Source organism: Amblyomma mixtum, chromosome 6, assembly GCF_055824585.1.
Source record: "Amblyomma mixtum isolate Tamu chromosome 6, ASM5582458v1, whole genome shotgun sequence".
Classification (NCBI taxonomy): Eukaryota; Metazoa; Arthropoda; class Arachnida; order Ixodida; family Ixodidae; genus Amblyomma; species Amblyomma mixtum.
This window is the reverse complement of record NC_143017.1, coordinates 100333505-100348171: the sequence shown is the minus strand read 5'-3', so window position 1 is coordinate 100348171 and position 14667 is coordinate 100333505. Positions and strand designations below refer to the sequence as shown.

Below are 14667 nucleotides of genomic sequence, written 5' to 3'. Positions count from 1 at the left end.
ACGCTGCGCAGCCGAAATGTCCTTGACGCCCCTCAAACTCGTACTTCGCATTTCCACTGATTGCGAACTGCGCCGGAATGTAGCAAGCGCGCAAATTCGACATCCAAAAAGGAGCGAAGCAGCGTGTTCTTCAAAGAGGAACTTAATCCGCTCGCGCAGCTGCTTCAAGTCAACGACTCTGCCAATCAGGCGCCACGCGTCAAGGTCGAACACCCAAGCGTGCCCTCTTCTTTGCGGACAGAGAAAATGGGCGTTTTTTGCGATCGCTTTCAGCCCGCACTCACACCAACACTCTGGACAGCTACCCGGTCGTCTGTTTGCGGTCGATAACGACCGTAGGCTGCTTCCTGCCTGATTTCGGTGATTCCGGTCTGATTCGCTGGCGTGACACTCGGCACCGTGCAGCGTACTTCTCCCTTTCGCGGGGCACTCACACTCGCAGAGCGGGGAGCCTCACATCCTTATTCGTTGCCCTTGCCCGCAGACCAAAAGAAGCAACGAGACTCGGTTCGTGACCTTGAGGATCGTTGTGTGCAGCCGGGACCTTGGTAGTCTGCGCGTTTGTTCCTCCTGCTGCCTCGTTTCTACGAGTCTGGTGTTAGATCATCGGTCTGTATACGAACCGCCGACTTTTGCTGTTGTTTCGCGCTGCGGCCGGCCATTTGGATCTCACCCAGTGCTGTCCGTTCATCCAAAATGCACAGTCGTCTAGAGCTGACATTTTTAGTGCTTGCATTGGCCGCCCCTCCGTCGAGTACAACAACTCCCGGGTCGACCAGATGCAAAGACCAATCTGGAAGGAATGTTGACTGGTAAGTGAGCCTGGAGAGGCTGCCGTTTGAGATGAAGGCTGAATCGTGGCGGCTTCTACATTTTGATTTGAAACAATGCGTTGGACACGGCAGCGACTGTTAACTGCGACAGAAACGAAATTGTGGGTGAAGTGAAATTCCCTCATGTCAAAGAATTCAGTGGTTAGCTACAAAGCTATCCATGCATGGTTAGCTATATAAGGTTACCTGCTAATAAAAGCTAGCATAGTGCTAAAAACTGTTGAAAGAAGCGTGATTGGTGCAGACATGTTTGGCATTAATAAGCCACAACAAACGTGAGCGTATTTCTGCTGGTTTACAGCAACTCCGTATCCACGATGCCTTTTTACCGCGGTTACTGGTAATGCTGCCGCGGCAGGAAAACGGGTTGTAGTCTTCCTCCCCAAAAGGGCGCGCTCCAAGATCCTTTAACTTCATCTTCATAACGCTAGAATTTTGAATCAAAACAGAACACTTAATATTTCGTCGTAGTTATCACTTCTGTAATGTCGCTTTTCCGGGAAAAGAACCAATTCCAGACTATTGGTGATTAATACAGCTATGTTGGCAAAATACGACAATTACCCTTTCTTGGTTGCTCGCTGTCGCTCAGTTTTTATTTTCTGCAATGAGGTTTACTTGGTACTAGCCCAAAGCATACTTTAACAGATTACCCAGCAAGTACTCGTTACCCTTCCGCTGCAATCCATTACAGGCGTTCGTCTAGATCGCCACCTCGCAAAAGACATACACTGAATCAGTTGAAGGCGAATTTAACCCTTTACCTTTTCCCATTGAAAGAGCAGGTACTTGCTGTCGAAGCATTTCTTGCTAATAACCGCAAGTATCGCGTCTTCGCAATGATTTTTTTTTTCATCATATTTTAAAGCGGCTTCTGAAAAGCGGTTTCTTTTCAGTCTTAGATGCAGCTTGTGCTGCGAGCCACCCAGTATGGATCAATTACTTGTCGGTGTGCAGTACGAAGGATACAGTTTCAGTTCATTATTCGCTGTTACCCTCGTGGAGCCGCCGAAAATTCTCCTTGGTCTCTTTGTTCTTATATTTAAATTCCTAACCGGCGCTAGCCTTATTATTGCTTTGACGCGACATAACATGCGTCTACTCAAGTGAGGAAAACAAGAATTGAAACTACTGAATTCTCGGCGTAAACCGACCTTTATTTTGGCCGTGATTTTTACCAAGGCATAGCTCATTCAACGAACACTAATCCGCCTATTATTTTTGCGTGTTTCGCGACTTAGTTAGCGCGACAGTTATTACAAATAAAGACCAACCACTGAAACTTCTGGCAGTTGATGATTTTAGTACCCGAGTAGTGGAGCGGTGTTTTGTAGTGTTCAGTTTTCTTTTCTTTCCCTTTCATCCTCTTTCGGAAATCGAGACTTCCGGGTGACGTAAGCCGCGGAAGACGACGCCACCGTAAGAGGGCTAATAAATAATAAAACGGTGGTTTGAAAATACGCCCATTCATAAAAACCGCTTTGCTTCAATGCATTTCATTGAAAACTCGTTTCCTCTTATCTCTTTGGATTGGTTTCTGAGATGATGCAACTTTTGCAAGGAAGCCGTGCTTTATGTCTGCTTTCTGCGCTCTCTACAATCAAGGTTTATCATGTACAAGCTTCCCAAGATGCAGCCGTCCAAAAACAACTTCCTGACGCCCAAAGGTGGTGAGTTCGTCTATGTCGACTCTAACACTCCGAAGACGGCTCAGACGTGGACCCTCTCCAACCAGAACGTCTTTGACAAGGAGAACCCTGCGGCCTACACGCTCAGGCCTTTGCGACACCCGGCAGAGGCAAGGGTATACTCTGTACTCTCACCAGTGTTGTTGCTTTCAACGTTCTTCTGTCATTTATGCGAAGGATCGCATCTTTACTGCGTGCTCATGAACGAGTATAAAACTGGGATGCTGTCGGCACATTTTTTGACAAGAAACAAAGACATCTCAACTGCCCAATCTATAATGCGTCTAGGGACAATTAACAAATACAGGTCTGCACAAGACGCTTCCTTATAGTCTAGTAATTGATGAGTACTACAGTAGGAAAGGAAACAATTGAAAGAAAAAGAAGTGCTGGATTATTTTTGCCTTGAGCCAATGTACAGTGTGTATCATACTCGGAGGAGCACGCTTAAACCCGTTCTTAATGCAGAGAAAAGATTTCACCGCGAACCGCCCAAAAAATATGACAGTGCATGTTTGCGACATGCGATTCAAAGCGAAAGCACGGCCTTTTTTTGCCAAACGGTTTCACTGAGTTTTCAAGTATGAATGAGTGAACTGAAGCACACACAGGCGACTGATTCGATTTTTGTCTTTTTTTGGTGTACACAGAAAAGACGGTTTTACTCGGGTCATACCCTCCGAATCAGTGCTACTGAGAAGACGATAATGAGCGGGCAGTGCCTCGGGACGGAGTGCTAGCGCTAGGCCAGCCGTTGTTGTTGGATTGCATCAGGATAACAACTACAACAACAGTTGAGGACACGCAAGAGACTATTTTTTTTTTCACCTCGGAACCATTGGATTAGTGCTACTTAGAAGACGATGATGAGCAAGAAGTGTGGGACGAAGCACTAACGCTACACACTTAGACGCAAGACGATCACATGCAAGAAAGAGACGGTTTTTCTAGGCTCTTAACATCCGTATTAGAGCTCGAGAGAAGGAGCATGCTCCTGGTAAACTACTTTCACCCACTTTAAGGGGCCATTTCTTGTGTTCCCTCTAAGTATGACACCCATATAAGTCCATGTTGAGAACATGTCTAAAGGTCCCCGCAAACTTCCCCAAAGCTGTCCGCAATAACACGACGTCTAAAAATCTCAGGGTCAGAAACGCTGAGTCTAGCGATGGCCAGCCTACCGCTGCATATTCTAATTAAGCTCATGAATGGAGTTCAGGCAAATTTGTTTCGGTTTGCCGTGTTTAATGTGCCAATACGACTCAGGCTATGAGGGATGCCTTAGCCGAGGCCTCCGAATAATTTAGACCACCTGGGGTTCCTAACGTGCACTGACGTAGCACAACACATGAGCATCCAGCGTTTTGCCTCCCGAGATGCGACCGCCGCTGCCGGGATTTAACCCGCGCATTCCGGGTCAGCCTTCAAAGTAGAGTGCACTGTGTCTTACAGTCAAAGAAAATGTCGGTGAACGTTCACGGTTCGGCCTGATTCCATACAGAAGGCTGTGTCGAAGTCTATAGACCACGGATATTTTATACTTTCAGGACATTCTCTACGTGGCTTACAATGACCAACCACCTCCAGGATACAATGGAACTCGCAGTGGCCATTGCAAAGGTAAACTTGAAATTGAAATTCAAACTCGGAATTATGGTCATAACCTTTCCATACTTTTATATATGTGTGCGGCTATAGATGAAGCTACTGTTAAGCGTACGATCGTAGAAGTTCATGCGACTATATGTAACAAATTCTTTAGGGATGTGTTGGGTGAAAATATAGTGCATGCACTAAAAACTGCGTTTCAATTTGAGGAACATGAGTTGTTCGGCAAGTTGGTGCCTTGTAGCGTGAACATGGGTTACGAAAAAGGGACAATCACATTAGCGACAAGCGCAGCTGTGCTCAAGAACTTTGAAAAGGTATCTGTAAAGTGCACGCGTGTGAAGAAAGACGCCGTCTCTTTATGAAATGGCCTCGAACTAACGAAACTGTCCCATGACATTGTTAGCAGTAAGAAAGACAGCCTTACTGTGTTCTTTGCCGCTAAAACGCAGAAGAATTAAGTGCCCTTCAGAGCCATAATTAGCGAAAAAGCCACCTGGCAACATGGAATCAGTCTTCTTCTGCAGAGGCACTTGAACAGGTTGCAGGTTGTTGATCCTTACGCCAAAAAGAAGTCTGATGATGCCATAGCGCTTCTGCAGACAAAAAACACTATTGGATTCGGGTTCTCTGAAGATGTCGAAGATCTATTTTACGCCATACCTTATCAGGCACTTATTCAATCGGTACCTAGCTGCACTAAAGCCGATGGAGCCATAGGCTTTCAAAACGCAACAGCTTGGACAGCTTCGTCGACAGCTTCCTGACACTATTGCAGTTTTACTTGAACGCCAATTTATCACTTTTGACAACCGGACCTTTCTGCAGTGATCGATGTATACTGCGTCGTGCGGAGCGCCAGTTTTGTGTAACATCTTTTTAGCCAGTACTGACCGCTCCTTGTTTGGTGTACTAAAGAGGGACGATGTTCTACGTGTTTTTAGATATGCTGACGATATTCTTGTACTCATGAAGAAACGGAGTGAATTTATGTATTACGATGCCATTGCGGAAATTTTAAATCCCATTAAAACTAACGCCTCAAGTTTTACCTTTAGCAAGGTAAAACAAATGCTCTTGTACCGTTTTCTTTCATGTGATTTTCCCTTTTGCGCAACCAATCTTTGCGCTTCGTTTTGAAGTTCTTTTTTTGGTGAGCACGGCAGTGTAAACATATAGGGCGGTGTAAATATAAGATGGTTTCGGCTCTGAGAAATTTTTCTGTCACGCTTGAAATCGTTAATACACAGGTACGGACATTATTCATTTGGACATTGAAACCATATAGGGCATCACACATTACGATCCACTTGAGTGCCGAGACACACGAACATGTTCACTGTTTTTTGTTTGTTTTTTTCTGCGCTCATGCCTTGACGATAATTGTCACTTGAATCATACTGAGTGAGGTCCTTTGTACTTGTAGCGATCAACACTGCTAGTGACTTCCTCAATGGTGTTCAGCTGCGGCAGCTCAACGAAACCTCGGTTTTGGTCCTCGCCGGTCTGGTGACATGACATTTCGCAGCATTGCCTAACCGCCAGTATCGTCGGCTGAATAAGCTTATTTCATTTCCTCTTTATTTCCTTTCCTTTCGAAAAGATAGGAGCCGGGACTAAAAGCTGTAAAAACAGCTTGACAGGGGCCCCGGCCCCCTACATGATGGCATTGCAGCGTGTCGGAAACAACATCATCATAACAAAGGAAAAATAAATACAGACACATATTACAAAGGCAATATAGTTCAAGCGCAAGAAATAAATACAAAGTCAACATTGCAAGGCAAACAACAGTTTGTAACGCTTCAGACACAGAAAAAAAAGAAAACAAAGAAAAAAACAGATGAAGTACAATGTGTTGGACATTCTGGACACAGTATGCAACAAATTGAAGCGACAGTAAATTTATACAAGGGACATGTGTACAATAATTACAGCACAGAAAACGCCTCACATTACAAGATCTAAGACAACTATAATAATTTCTGCCGACAGAACAGACTGATGGTATGTTTAGGTTCGTATGCTGGATCGAAATTCGACGACTCTAAACTATTGAGTAATGTGGGAGTAATATATTTCAAAGATTGCGTATGGTATGAGGTGCGAGGTGTAGGTACAAGCCTTGAATTATGACAAATTGGAGGAGGGAAAAATAACGTGAAAAATGTTGGTTGGTCAAGGCAGGTCACATGGTGGCCGCAGGAGTCGGCAAGGGTTTTTGTGTCTCGCCAATGCGTATGAACAATAGAGCACGGTCGAAACCGAACACTGAATTTAAAGCTTACTCTACAACTCCATCCAAAGCAGATAGTCATTTTATACGTTCAACGCAAAATACAAAAGCTATGTTTATGCACCTTTACCGTAAAAAATAAACCTAATGCGGTTTTGTGGTATACAGCACTGAAGCCAGATATGTTTGAAGTTGTGGGGCGTTTATTCTACTGAATTACTTTATTCAACACAGTTAAATTGTCAGCGCAAACATGTGGCTTTGAAATGTTCACACCTAACCACAATTACCTGTTGACTGCTGCAAAGTGTCATGTGACCAGCTCGCTGGGATGTCAAACCGAGGATCTCTGTTTTTTCTGAGGCCTTCTCTAGACCACGAGGCCTTAACGCACTTACTATCGGGACAAAGCTTTTCATAGCGCTGGAGGGCTAACCAATTCGCATAGATTTTTATCGAGTGGTGGTTACAGCGTACCTTATGGGCCTGAAAATTATACGAATTTTGTAACATGTGTCAGTAAAATCCACCGACCGTTGACACACATAGCACCTATACGCCACGACCGCCGCTCGTGCATCCTGGGGATATAGCGGCGTTATTCGGCAGCACTCTTTTAAAGCAGTACTTTCATGCAACAGAGACGGTTACTAGTCAGTCTTTCCTCTCGACCATACGCGGTAATGAGTTATTACACGTTCTCCTTTTACAGCGGTAGATTTTGTTTTAGTTACTGAAGATTCTCCAGCATTTTTAGGTTCTCAAAAACAGGCTGCAGTCTTGACACAGAATTATAACTCACTACGTTGTAATGCAGCAGCAGGTAGGAGCAATCCACAGATCATTATACCGCTCATTGCATGGGTGACACCTCGAGAGTATGGAGCCATTGGTGAGCAGTGCAAATAGGAACAGCCTTCACGCTGCCAGTCGCGCTTTTGCTTGTTCAGTTTCTTGACTGTTGGCTAGCAACGCCTTCGGAGTTCCCGTAGTAGCTAGCCTGATCCCACCTGCTCGTGTCCTTTGTTATCTGGCATGAAAAAATCCGGAGCGCACATGGTGTGCACCGACAACCCCGTCACAGCTTTGAAGAAAAAGCGCTGCAAGATAAAATAGCTATACTCTCCTCAGTGCCAGTAAATTCCATTACTTTTGAAAACATCACCAACTGTAACATTTGCTTACCAAGGATCCTATTTCTCGATCCTTCCTATCCGCGACAGAGAATAATTTCTAATTTTTCTTGAATGAAATATTTTTATTTGATTTACCGGCAGCCTCTTGCCACTCGCTGTCGAGTTGTTAGGCCATAAATCCCTGGGATCATTAATAGAACTAGAAATTTCTGTGGAAGAATAAAACAAGCGGACAGGACCCTGATACATTTGAAGCGCAAAATGGCATTCTTCTGGGGCAGTTGGCATAATTCCATATGTGGGCCAGCGTGACCTTTGGGACGCAGGGCCGTAGAGAGACACACTGAAACACGGAACACAGCGCTGAAAGCTAACGGTTAAAGCACGCAGGAGGACGCTGGAGGCTCATCTCTCCACTGTGCTGAGAACAGCGCACACCACATCACGCACGCGCTCATGCACACGTGTCAGATTTGATGTGAACTCAGGGGAAGTGGGACCGATTACGAACACACAAAGCCACACTTAAAACGACGTACTATTTTTTCCCGCCTTTCTTTGGTGGAATTTGTCCAGCATATGGTATAAACGTATTTTCGGAGTAGCACGCGAGTGACTTTACCACCCACCAGAGATTCTGAGGAGCTTTGTTACTCATCTGAGGTCCTATGCCCTGTATCAGTTATGAAGGACGGGATCATAGTAATTCGACTGTGCCGAACACTGACACAACTGCTCAGTCGGTTTTCCCAACAATTTCTCGCAGGTGTGGTGCTCTTCGACAGCTCAACGGGCGTATGGCTGCTGCACAGCGTGCCTCGGTTCCTCGAAGGCATCGGCACCGGCCGCTACAGCTTCCCTGAGAGCGGCCGGGAGAACGCGCAGCTGATCATGTGCATCACCTTCCCATCCTCCGAACTGGATTCCATTGGTACGAGGGAAGGGGAAAGATCATTCCGCAGCCGTTGTCGCATACTTTGCCAGTAATGCGCAGGAAAGTTGACTTTGTTCTCGAGTCTATGAGTTTGACAGGCCGAGCCGAACGGTGGGGCTAAAAATTAACATGCAGAAAACCAAAGTAATATTCAACACTATAGCAAGAGAACAGCAGTTCGCCATTGGTGGCGAGATGCTCGAAGTAGTAAGAGAATATGTCTATTTAGGGCAGGTAGGGACAGCTTATCCGGATCATGAGAGGCAAATAACTAAAATAAGAATGGGGTGGAGCGCATATGGCAGGTTCTCTCAGATGATGAATGGCAGTTTACCAATATCCCTCAAGACGAAAGTATACAATTGCTGTATCTTCCCGGTATTCACCTATGGGGCAGAAACGTGGAGGCTAACAAAGTGGGTTCAGCTTAAGTTAAAGACAACGCAGCTAGCTATGGAAATGATAGGTGTAACGTTAAGAGATCGGAAGTGGGCGGAGTTGATGAGAGAACAAACGCGGGTTAATGACATCCTAGTCGAAATCAAGAGGAGGAAGTGGGCTTGGGCAGGGCATGTAATGCGAAGGCAAGATAAGAACTGGTCTTTAAGGGTAGTGGAGTGGGTTCCAAGAGAAGGCAAGCGTAGCAAGGGGCGGCAGAAAATTATGTGGGCGGATGAGATTAAGAAATTTACGGGAACACGGTGGCCGCAACTGGCGAAGGACAGGGTTAATTGGAGAGACATGGGAGAGGCCTTTGCCCTGCAGTGGGCGTAGTCAGGCTGATGATGATGATGATGAAAGTAGCTTATGCGTTTAGCACGAAGAAGGTCACACTTCCTGCACCTTGAGTAAGGTGAGGATTTTTAAGTTGGACCAAAGGGAAGCTTAAAAGTGGTCCTGAGGATTCAGCTAACTGATGACTTCCCACTGGCATTCGAAAACTTGCTAACTAGGGCTTAACTGACCATTGTATAGATTAATTCATAGCATACACAAAGCAAGTAGGAGACAATGTTTATTTTCGTGGGCAGCAGGCCTCACCGCCATGGTCATCACCGCCGTTATTTACCTTTGTATTCATCTTGTAATAGTTTCTGCAGCTTTCGGAATGCGGCATTTGCTTCTATGCTAGAGTGAGCCTTCAGGAGGCAAACGGACACCTTCGGAAGTTTTGCTTCAATCTTCAGATGGCGCTGCCTGACTCTGTCATTCAAATCCTTATACACAAGTGCTACCGTTGTAAAAAGTACTTTAAACATCACTTTCCGACGTGAAACGCAGAGGGAAATGGGGTCGGCGGCAAGGACATGCACACCTGTAGTTGCGCTTGGAAATGTCGTGGCATGCTCTAGGGTGGCAAGCACAATGCGCAGTTTCCTTTGGAAGAACATGCAGTCGAGGACTAACGGCTGCTTGCCACCTCTGAAATGATTACCCCTGAGAAGTCGGTCTGCGTTGAAATAGAAAATTTTGGCTCCGATTATTTGTCTAATTCGTTTTTAATTTCAAAATGACATAAACTGTGTGTTGGATTGTCTTCATAAGCGTGAGACCAATTGTATGGTTTCGAAAACTATCTACGGCTAGCAGTTTACCTCCTCTTACGCAGCCTTGACGCGGTAATGAGCTGGGGCCCAGGAAAGCGGGCGGTCTCACAGCTTCATTATGGGCGTGGCTATAAATTAGGAATCACATTGTGTGTGTTGTGGCCATACCCTCAAAAACACGGTTGTGTTATGTGGGTTATTGAGAAGTCATTCCTACTTTTTTTTTTTTCTTGAAAAGAACATTAAGCGCCTGCGCACGTGTATGCTTTCGAACTATTTAGAATGGTAGACAACGCCATCATGTTCTGCAGGGAAACACCTGCGCATGGAGTACGCCAATGTGTATGCCAAGGGAAGCCCAAAGAGCCTTCTGGACAGGCACCCCCAAATGGGGCTGCTCTTCAAGGACAGCTTCATCCGCGGCCGGGGACAGGACCTGCTCATTCGGAACATTACCGGTGCCGGGAGACAGCGTTTCGTCAGCGTCGCTAAGAGGGCCACGTTTGAACAAGGTGATGCTGTAAGACTGTATCTTTATCAAATGGGGCTTACCATTCTATGACGGTTTTCTATCAGGCAGTGAACAGTCGTCCAGATAGCAAATAGACGTCATTGTTACCACCGTACAGTAGAGACACGTGCAGCCCTCACTGTGCAAATAAAGCACTCTATAAATACAATCTTATTTCGCTTTCCCCCTGGCTCTACTGGAATCTGCTAAGCATGCGCCAGGAAAAATTGACACAAAACGTGATTTAATTTCTTGGTACCATGTTCTTCTTTAGCGTATGGCACTGGCTTCCGCGGGCAAATCTTGTACAAAGCAGCAAGTGGAAAGCGCCTTTATTATTTGCCTTTCGTAAGAAAAGCATATGACAACGTTGATTCACAATCAGATGTCTAAATAGTACCTTTTTGCCGTCTGACTCTAATTCGATCTCATATAATTTTTTCTTTTAGTTGGCGTCCGTATGTGATGCCATAGGTCGCTGCATTATCGAGAATCTTTTCAATATAGTCAACTACTCTTTCACCCCGCCAAACTTATGTGAGTGGCAAGATAAGCCAAAAAGGATGCTTACAGGTTCTGTTCTTAAAGTAGTAGGACTCATTTTTTTTAATAAAATTTTTTCAAGAGAATAGTACAAATGATTAGAATTTTTTAAAGTATCAACCTTCCGCACCTACACGCTGCTGCCAATGAGATTTCCAGTTTTCGTACGCCTCCGAGAACGCCTGGACCGGAATGCTGTATAGCTCCCTCGTCACGGCCTGTTGCACCGCCTCCACCGATCCGTGATGTTTCCTCCTGAGCGTGGATTTTATTCTCGGGAATATAAAAAAGTCTGGCGGGGCCAAGTTGGGGCTGTAGGGGGGCCTGAGGCAGTGTTGCCGCTTTGTGCTGGGCAAAAAATCGGGGTCCTCATTCACATGATGAAGAAGATCCTGGCAGATCACTTTCCGGTTGGCCTTTTGCTCCTCTGACAACATTCCCGGCACCAACTTCGCGCACACTTTCCTCATGGCTAATTTTTCTGTCACGATCTCAAAAAATTGGGTTTGAGGAATGCTCAAGTTATCAGCAATCATTCTATACTCATCCTACAATCACCGTTCAGTAAATATTTCACTCGCAACACATTTTCGTTGGTCTTACTGGTAGAAGGGCGTCCGGAGCGGTCGTCGTCTTCAACTCTTTCCTTACCTTCTCGGAACAACTTGTGTCACTCAAAAAACACCTGATCTACCCATGGCAGCGTCACGGTAGGCCTCCTTAATAATGTCGTGAGTCTTTGCCCGTGTTACCAAGATTTGCACAAAATTTGATCGCGTATCGCTGATCCAGTAAACGCTCTATGATTCTGCGTGACGAGACGTTTCGACAGGGGTTCACAGTACAAGCGACCTACTCTCTTAACTGCCGAGAGCCGACTGCCGATTTTCCCCATAATTCCCAATATCCCCTTCAACGATCCTGTACGCACAGACCGCCTCTCGTCCGCCCGTTCGCCCAGGAAAAAACCAGTCCTACTACTTTCAGAACAGACCCTGTATATGCCGCTTTTCACCGGACCACCATGATATGTGGCAATGCAGCACCTACATCCTGTGAATCATTGGCCATTAGAGACAGCTTGCATATTTTACATGCAAGTGCAAAGGGGCAAGGTGACACATGCATTTGTAAAATGCGCACATCGTGATAGTCTTTGGTGGGAAGCCCTAGTTGATTACATTTAGGTTTTATTGCTCTTTTCCCGTGTAGCACGGTTGCCGCACGAAGGCTTGTGCCTGTTGTGGGTATTATGCTTTGCCGAGCTAGTAGTGTGTTTCACCCGGCATCAGGTTTGGGAACAGCGCCGCTGTGCCGAAGGAGGAAGGAACGTCGGCCGTAGACAAGGAGTATAAGAAACAAGGGAAAACTATATTCGCATATTTACAACATTACTGAGTAGAGTCTCAGGGAATCGCTGTTCGATGAACATGTCGGGCGCTTTTAAATAGCCCCTCCCGTTGTCTTCCCGCCTTTTCCGTCCAATCCCAGGAACTCCGTATTGGGGTAATCATTAACAACGTTCTCCTCTCCATCGTCTTCCTCGGCTGGGTCAGTGGGATAAATCTCCCGAAAGTGTCCTTTCCTCAGGTCACCTCCTCACCCACAATTAGACGCGCAGTTAATCGAACGCAGGTGTCAGCTGATGACTCTTCAGGAAGCCGGCCAAGGGGGTCCCATGACTTGGTTAAAGGGGACGCCCGAAGGCGACCACTTGAAGCTGCCCCACTCGGCCCGTCGGAAAAAAGGGCGAAGCACGAATGATTGACAACCGCTCGCCTCTGTGCGTGGCGGCAGGCATTGAGTGATGTCTCCCTGGCGGTGGTAGATACACGGTCGCAGGATTATTACTGTTGCGTTGGATGCTGCCTAAGGAAAACCCCGGGTAAAACAGGAGGTGGCAGTGACGCCGCAGTGGAGGCACATGGACGGATGGAATCGCCTAGACTGCGTGTCTCCGCCCGTCGTGTCCAGTGCCGGCTTCGTTTTCAGGTGGTCGCATAGGGGCGCGTGCTCGGGAAAGCACCACTGTAGCACAAAGGGAGGAAGGGGGGGACGGAGGGGTAGAGTTACAACAGCATTCTTCTTTTGTACCTGTGCAGTTTCATATGCGTGAATAATGGGGTACCCTGTTTCGGAGTGTACGGCGTTAATAAAAGCGCAACAAGAACTCTATTCACATTGACCTTCTGCTCGTTGCAGACATATATGCTGCTGTGCTAACAGGCCTGGTGCGCGATGACCTGGTCGTTCAGTCCTGGAGGAACGGAGCTGGAGAGAAGCTACCAGCGAACTGTAGCCGTGCCTATACGGTAACGCACACGGACCTGGTGAAGATTTCACTGCCTGATCGGCGATCGATTACTTTCAAAACCGAAGAAGACCACAGTAAATGGGCAGTGGCTGTTGACAGACCAGTCTTCTGCATCGCCTCCTTAAACCGCATGGTGAGTAGACGCTACTATTTCTTTTTTTTGCCACAACTTCCAAAATTCAAAGACTGAGCCTGCAATCGTAATGTCTTGCTCGAAATATTCCCCAAAATTATTTGTTTGTACAAAATTCCCCTAAACCACTCGAACACTGCATAGAGGTTGGGGATTGGGGGGGGGGGGGGGGGGCGGAGTGGACAGTACACAAAACGCATGATTAGCCCGCAACAGTACCCCCCAGTACAAAACAAAATTTTAGGAAATCTTCACAGAATTCGAATAGTTGTCATCCTTTGTTTATATATCTAGTAGCCAGTCGGCTCTGCTCCCTTTATTACGACTGACTAGATACTGACTACCATCCAGCGGACTGATAACTACATTTCAAAAATGCTACCAAAGATGAGCGTATGTGCGTGCTTCCCCGCAGGAATCGCAACTGAGGCGCGGCGGCGAAGCAGTCTGCATAGAAGACACTCTTCTTGGCAAGCTGTTCCGGAAGAGCGCCATTGTGAACACGGGCTGCTCGCTTGACGGAGCCGGCCAGGCGGCCGCACCTCCTGTTTCTTCTGCGGCGACTAGAAGGCAGCGTAACGCACAGACTCGGAAGAGAAGAACCCGTGTGTCGACTGCCGCGCCCGTCAGCGCTGGTCCTAGCAAGCCGAGCATGCGGCAGTTCTTAAGGAATGTTGCCGTTTCCATGCTGTCGCAGCTGACTCATCCTCACGAGCGCAAGCCGGCCTGGCGGTCAAGGAAACAGAACTCCCGCTGACGGATCAGTTCCTCAAACCCTTCAAGGCGTTGAGCTCGCAGCCGTTGAGCGAAGCGACTCCGAAAGCGCACGTTTATGCGCAACACGACCAGTCAAGCATAAGGAGGACAACGGGAAAATTTAGAAAATTTTGACCATCGTACATGTATGTACCCAACTAGCAAACGTCAACTTTGTGGCTGACTATAGAAGCACTTCGTGCGTTTCCTGACCCCGTCATCAAATTTATTGGCATGCCCTTAAGAACCGTTCTTGCTACAGTCTTCACCCGGCGGCATAGCAGTTGTATATAGCTTTCTTGCGGGCTGGAACGATATATTCCTGCCTTATGTTCAGTGTCTACCATATATCTGACATATGTTAGAAAGGGATTTAAAAAGAAAGAAAAATAAAAGTGCCTTGCCCGCACCGCCGTGCGAAATCTTGA

General features: G+C 46.6%; 1 protein-coding gene across 1 annotated transcript; it reads left to right on the top strand.

The window, feature by feature from the left end:
- The first annotated feature begins 359 nt into the window (after positions 1 to 359).
- LOC149339855 (deoxyribonuclease-2-alpha-like) lies at positions 360 to 14661 on the top strand. Its single transcript, XM_089548511.1, has 7 exons — positions 360 to 812; positions 2439 to 2631; positions 4069 to 4141; positions 8268 to 8432; positions 10294 to 10494; positions 13239 to 13483; positions 13899 to 14661. Exons 1-7 carry the CDS (start codon positions 697 to 699, stop codon positions 14238 to 14240), a joined length of 1335 nt encoding a protein of 444 aa, XP_089404637.1. The 5' UTR covers positions 360 to 696; the 3' UTR covers positions 14241 to 14661.
- Positions 14662 to 14667: the final 6 nt, after the last annotated feature.

Coding starts and splice junctions, on each gene's coding strand:
- LOC149339855 (XM_089548511.1), top strand. CDS start 697: ATGCACAGTCGTCTAGAGCTGACATTTTTAGTGCTTGCATTGGCCGCC. Junction 8,433..10,293: donor CTCCGAACTGGATTCCATTG/GTACGAGGGAAG, acceptor CATGTTCTGCAG/GGAAACACCTGCGCATGGAG. Junction 13,484..13,898: donor TCGCCTCCTTAAACCGCATG/GTGAGTAGACGC, acceptor GCTTCCCCGCAG/GAATCGCAACTGAGGCGCGG.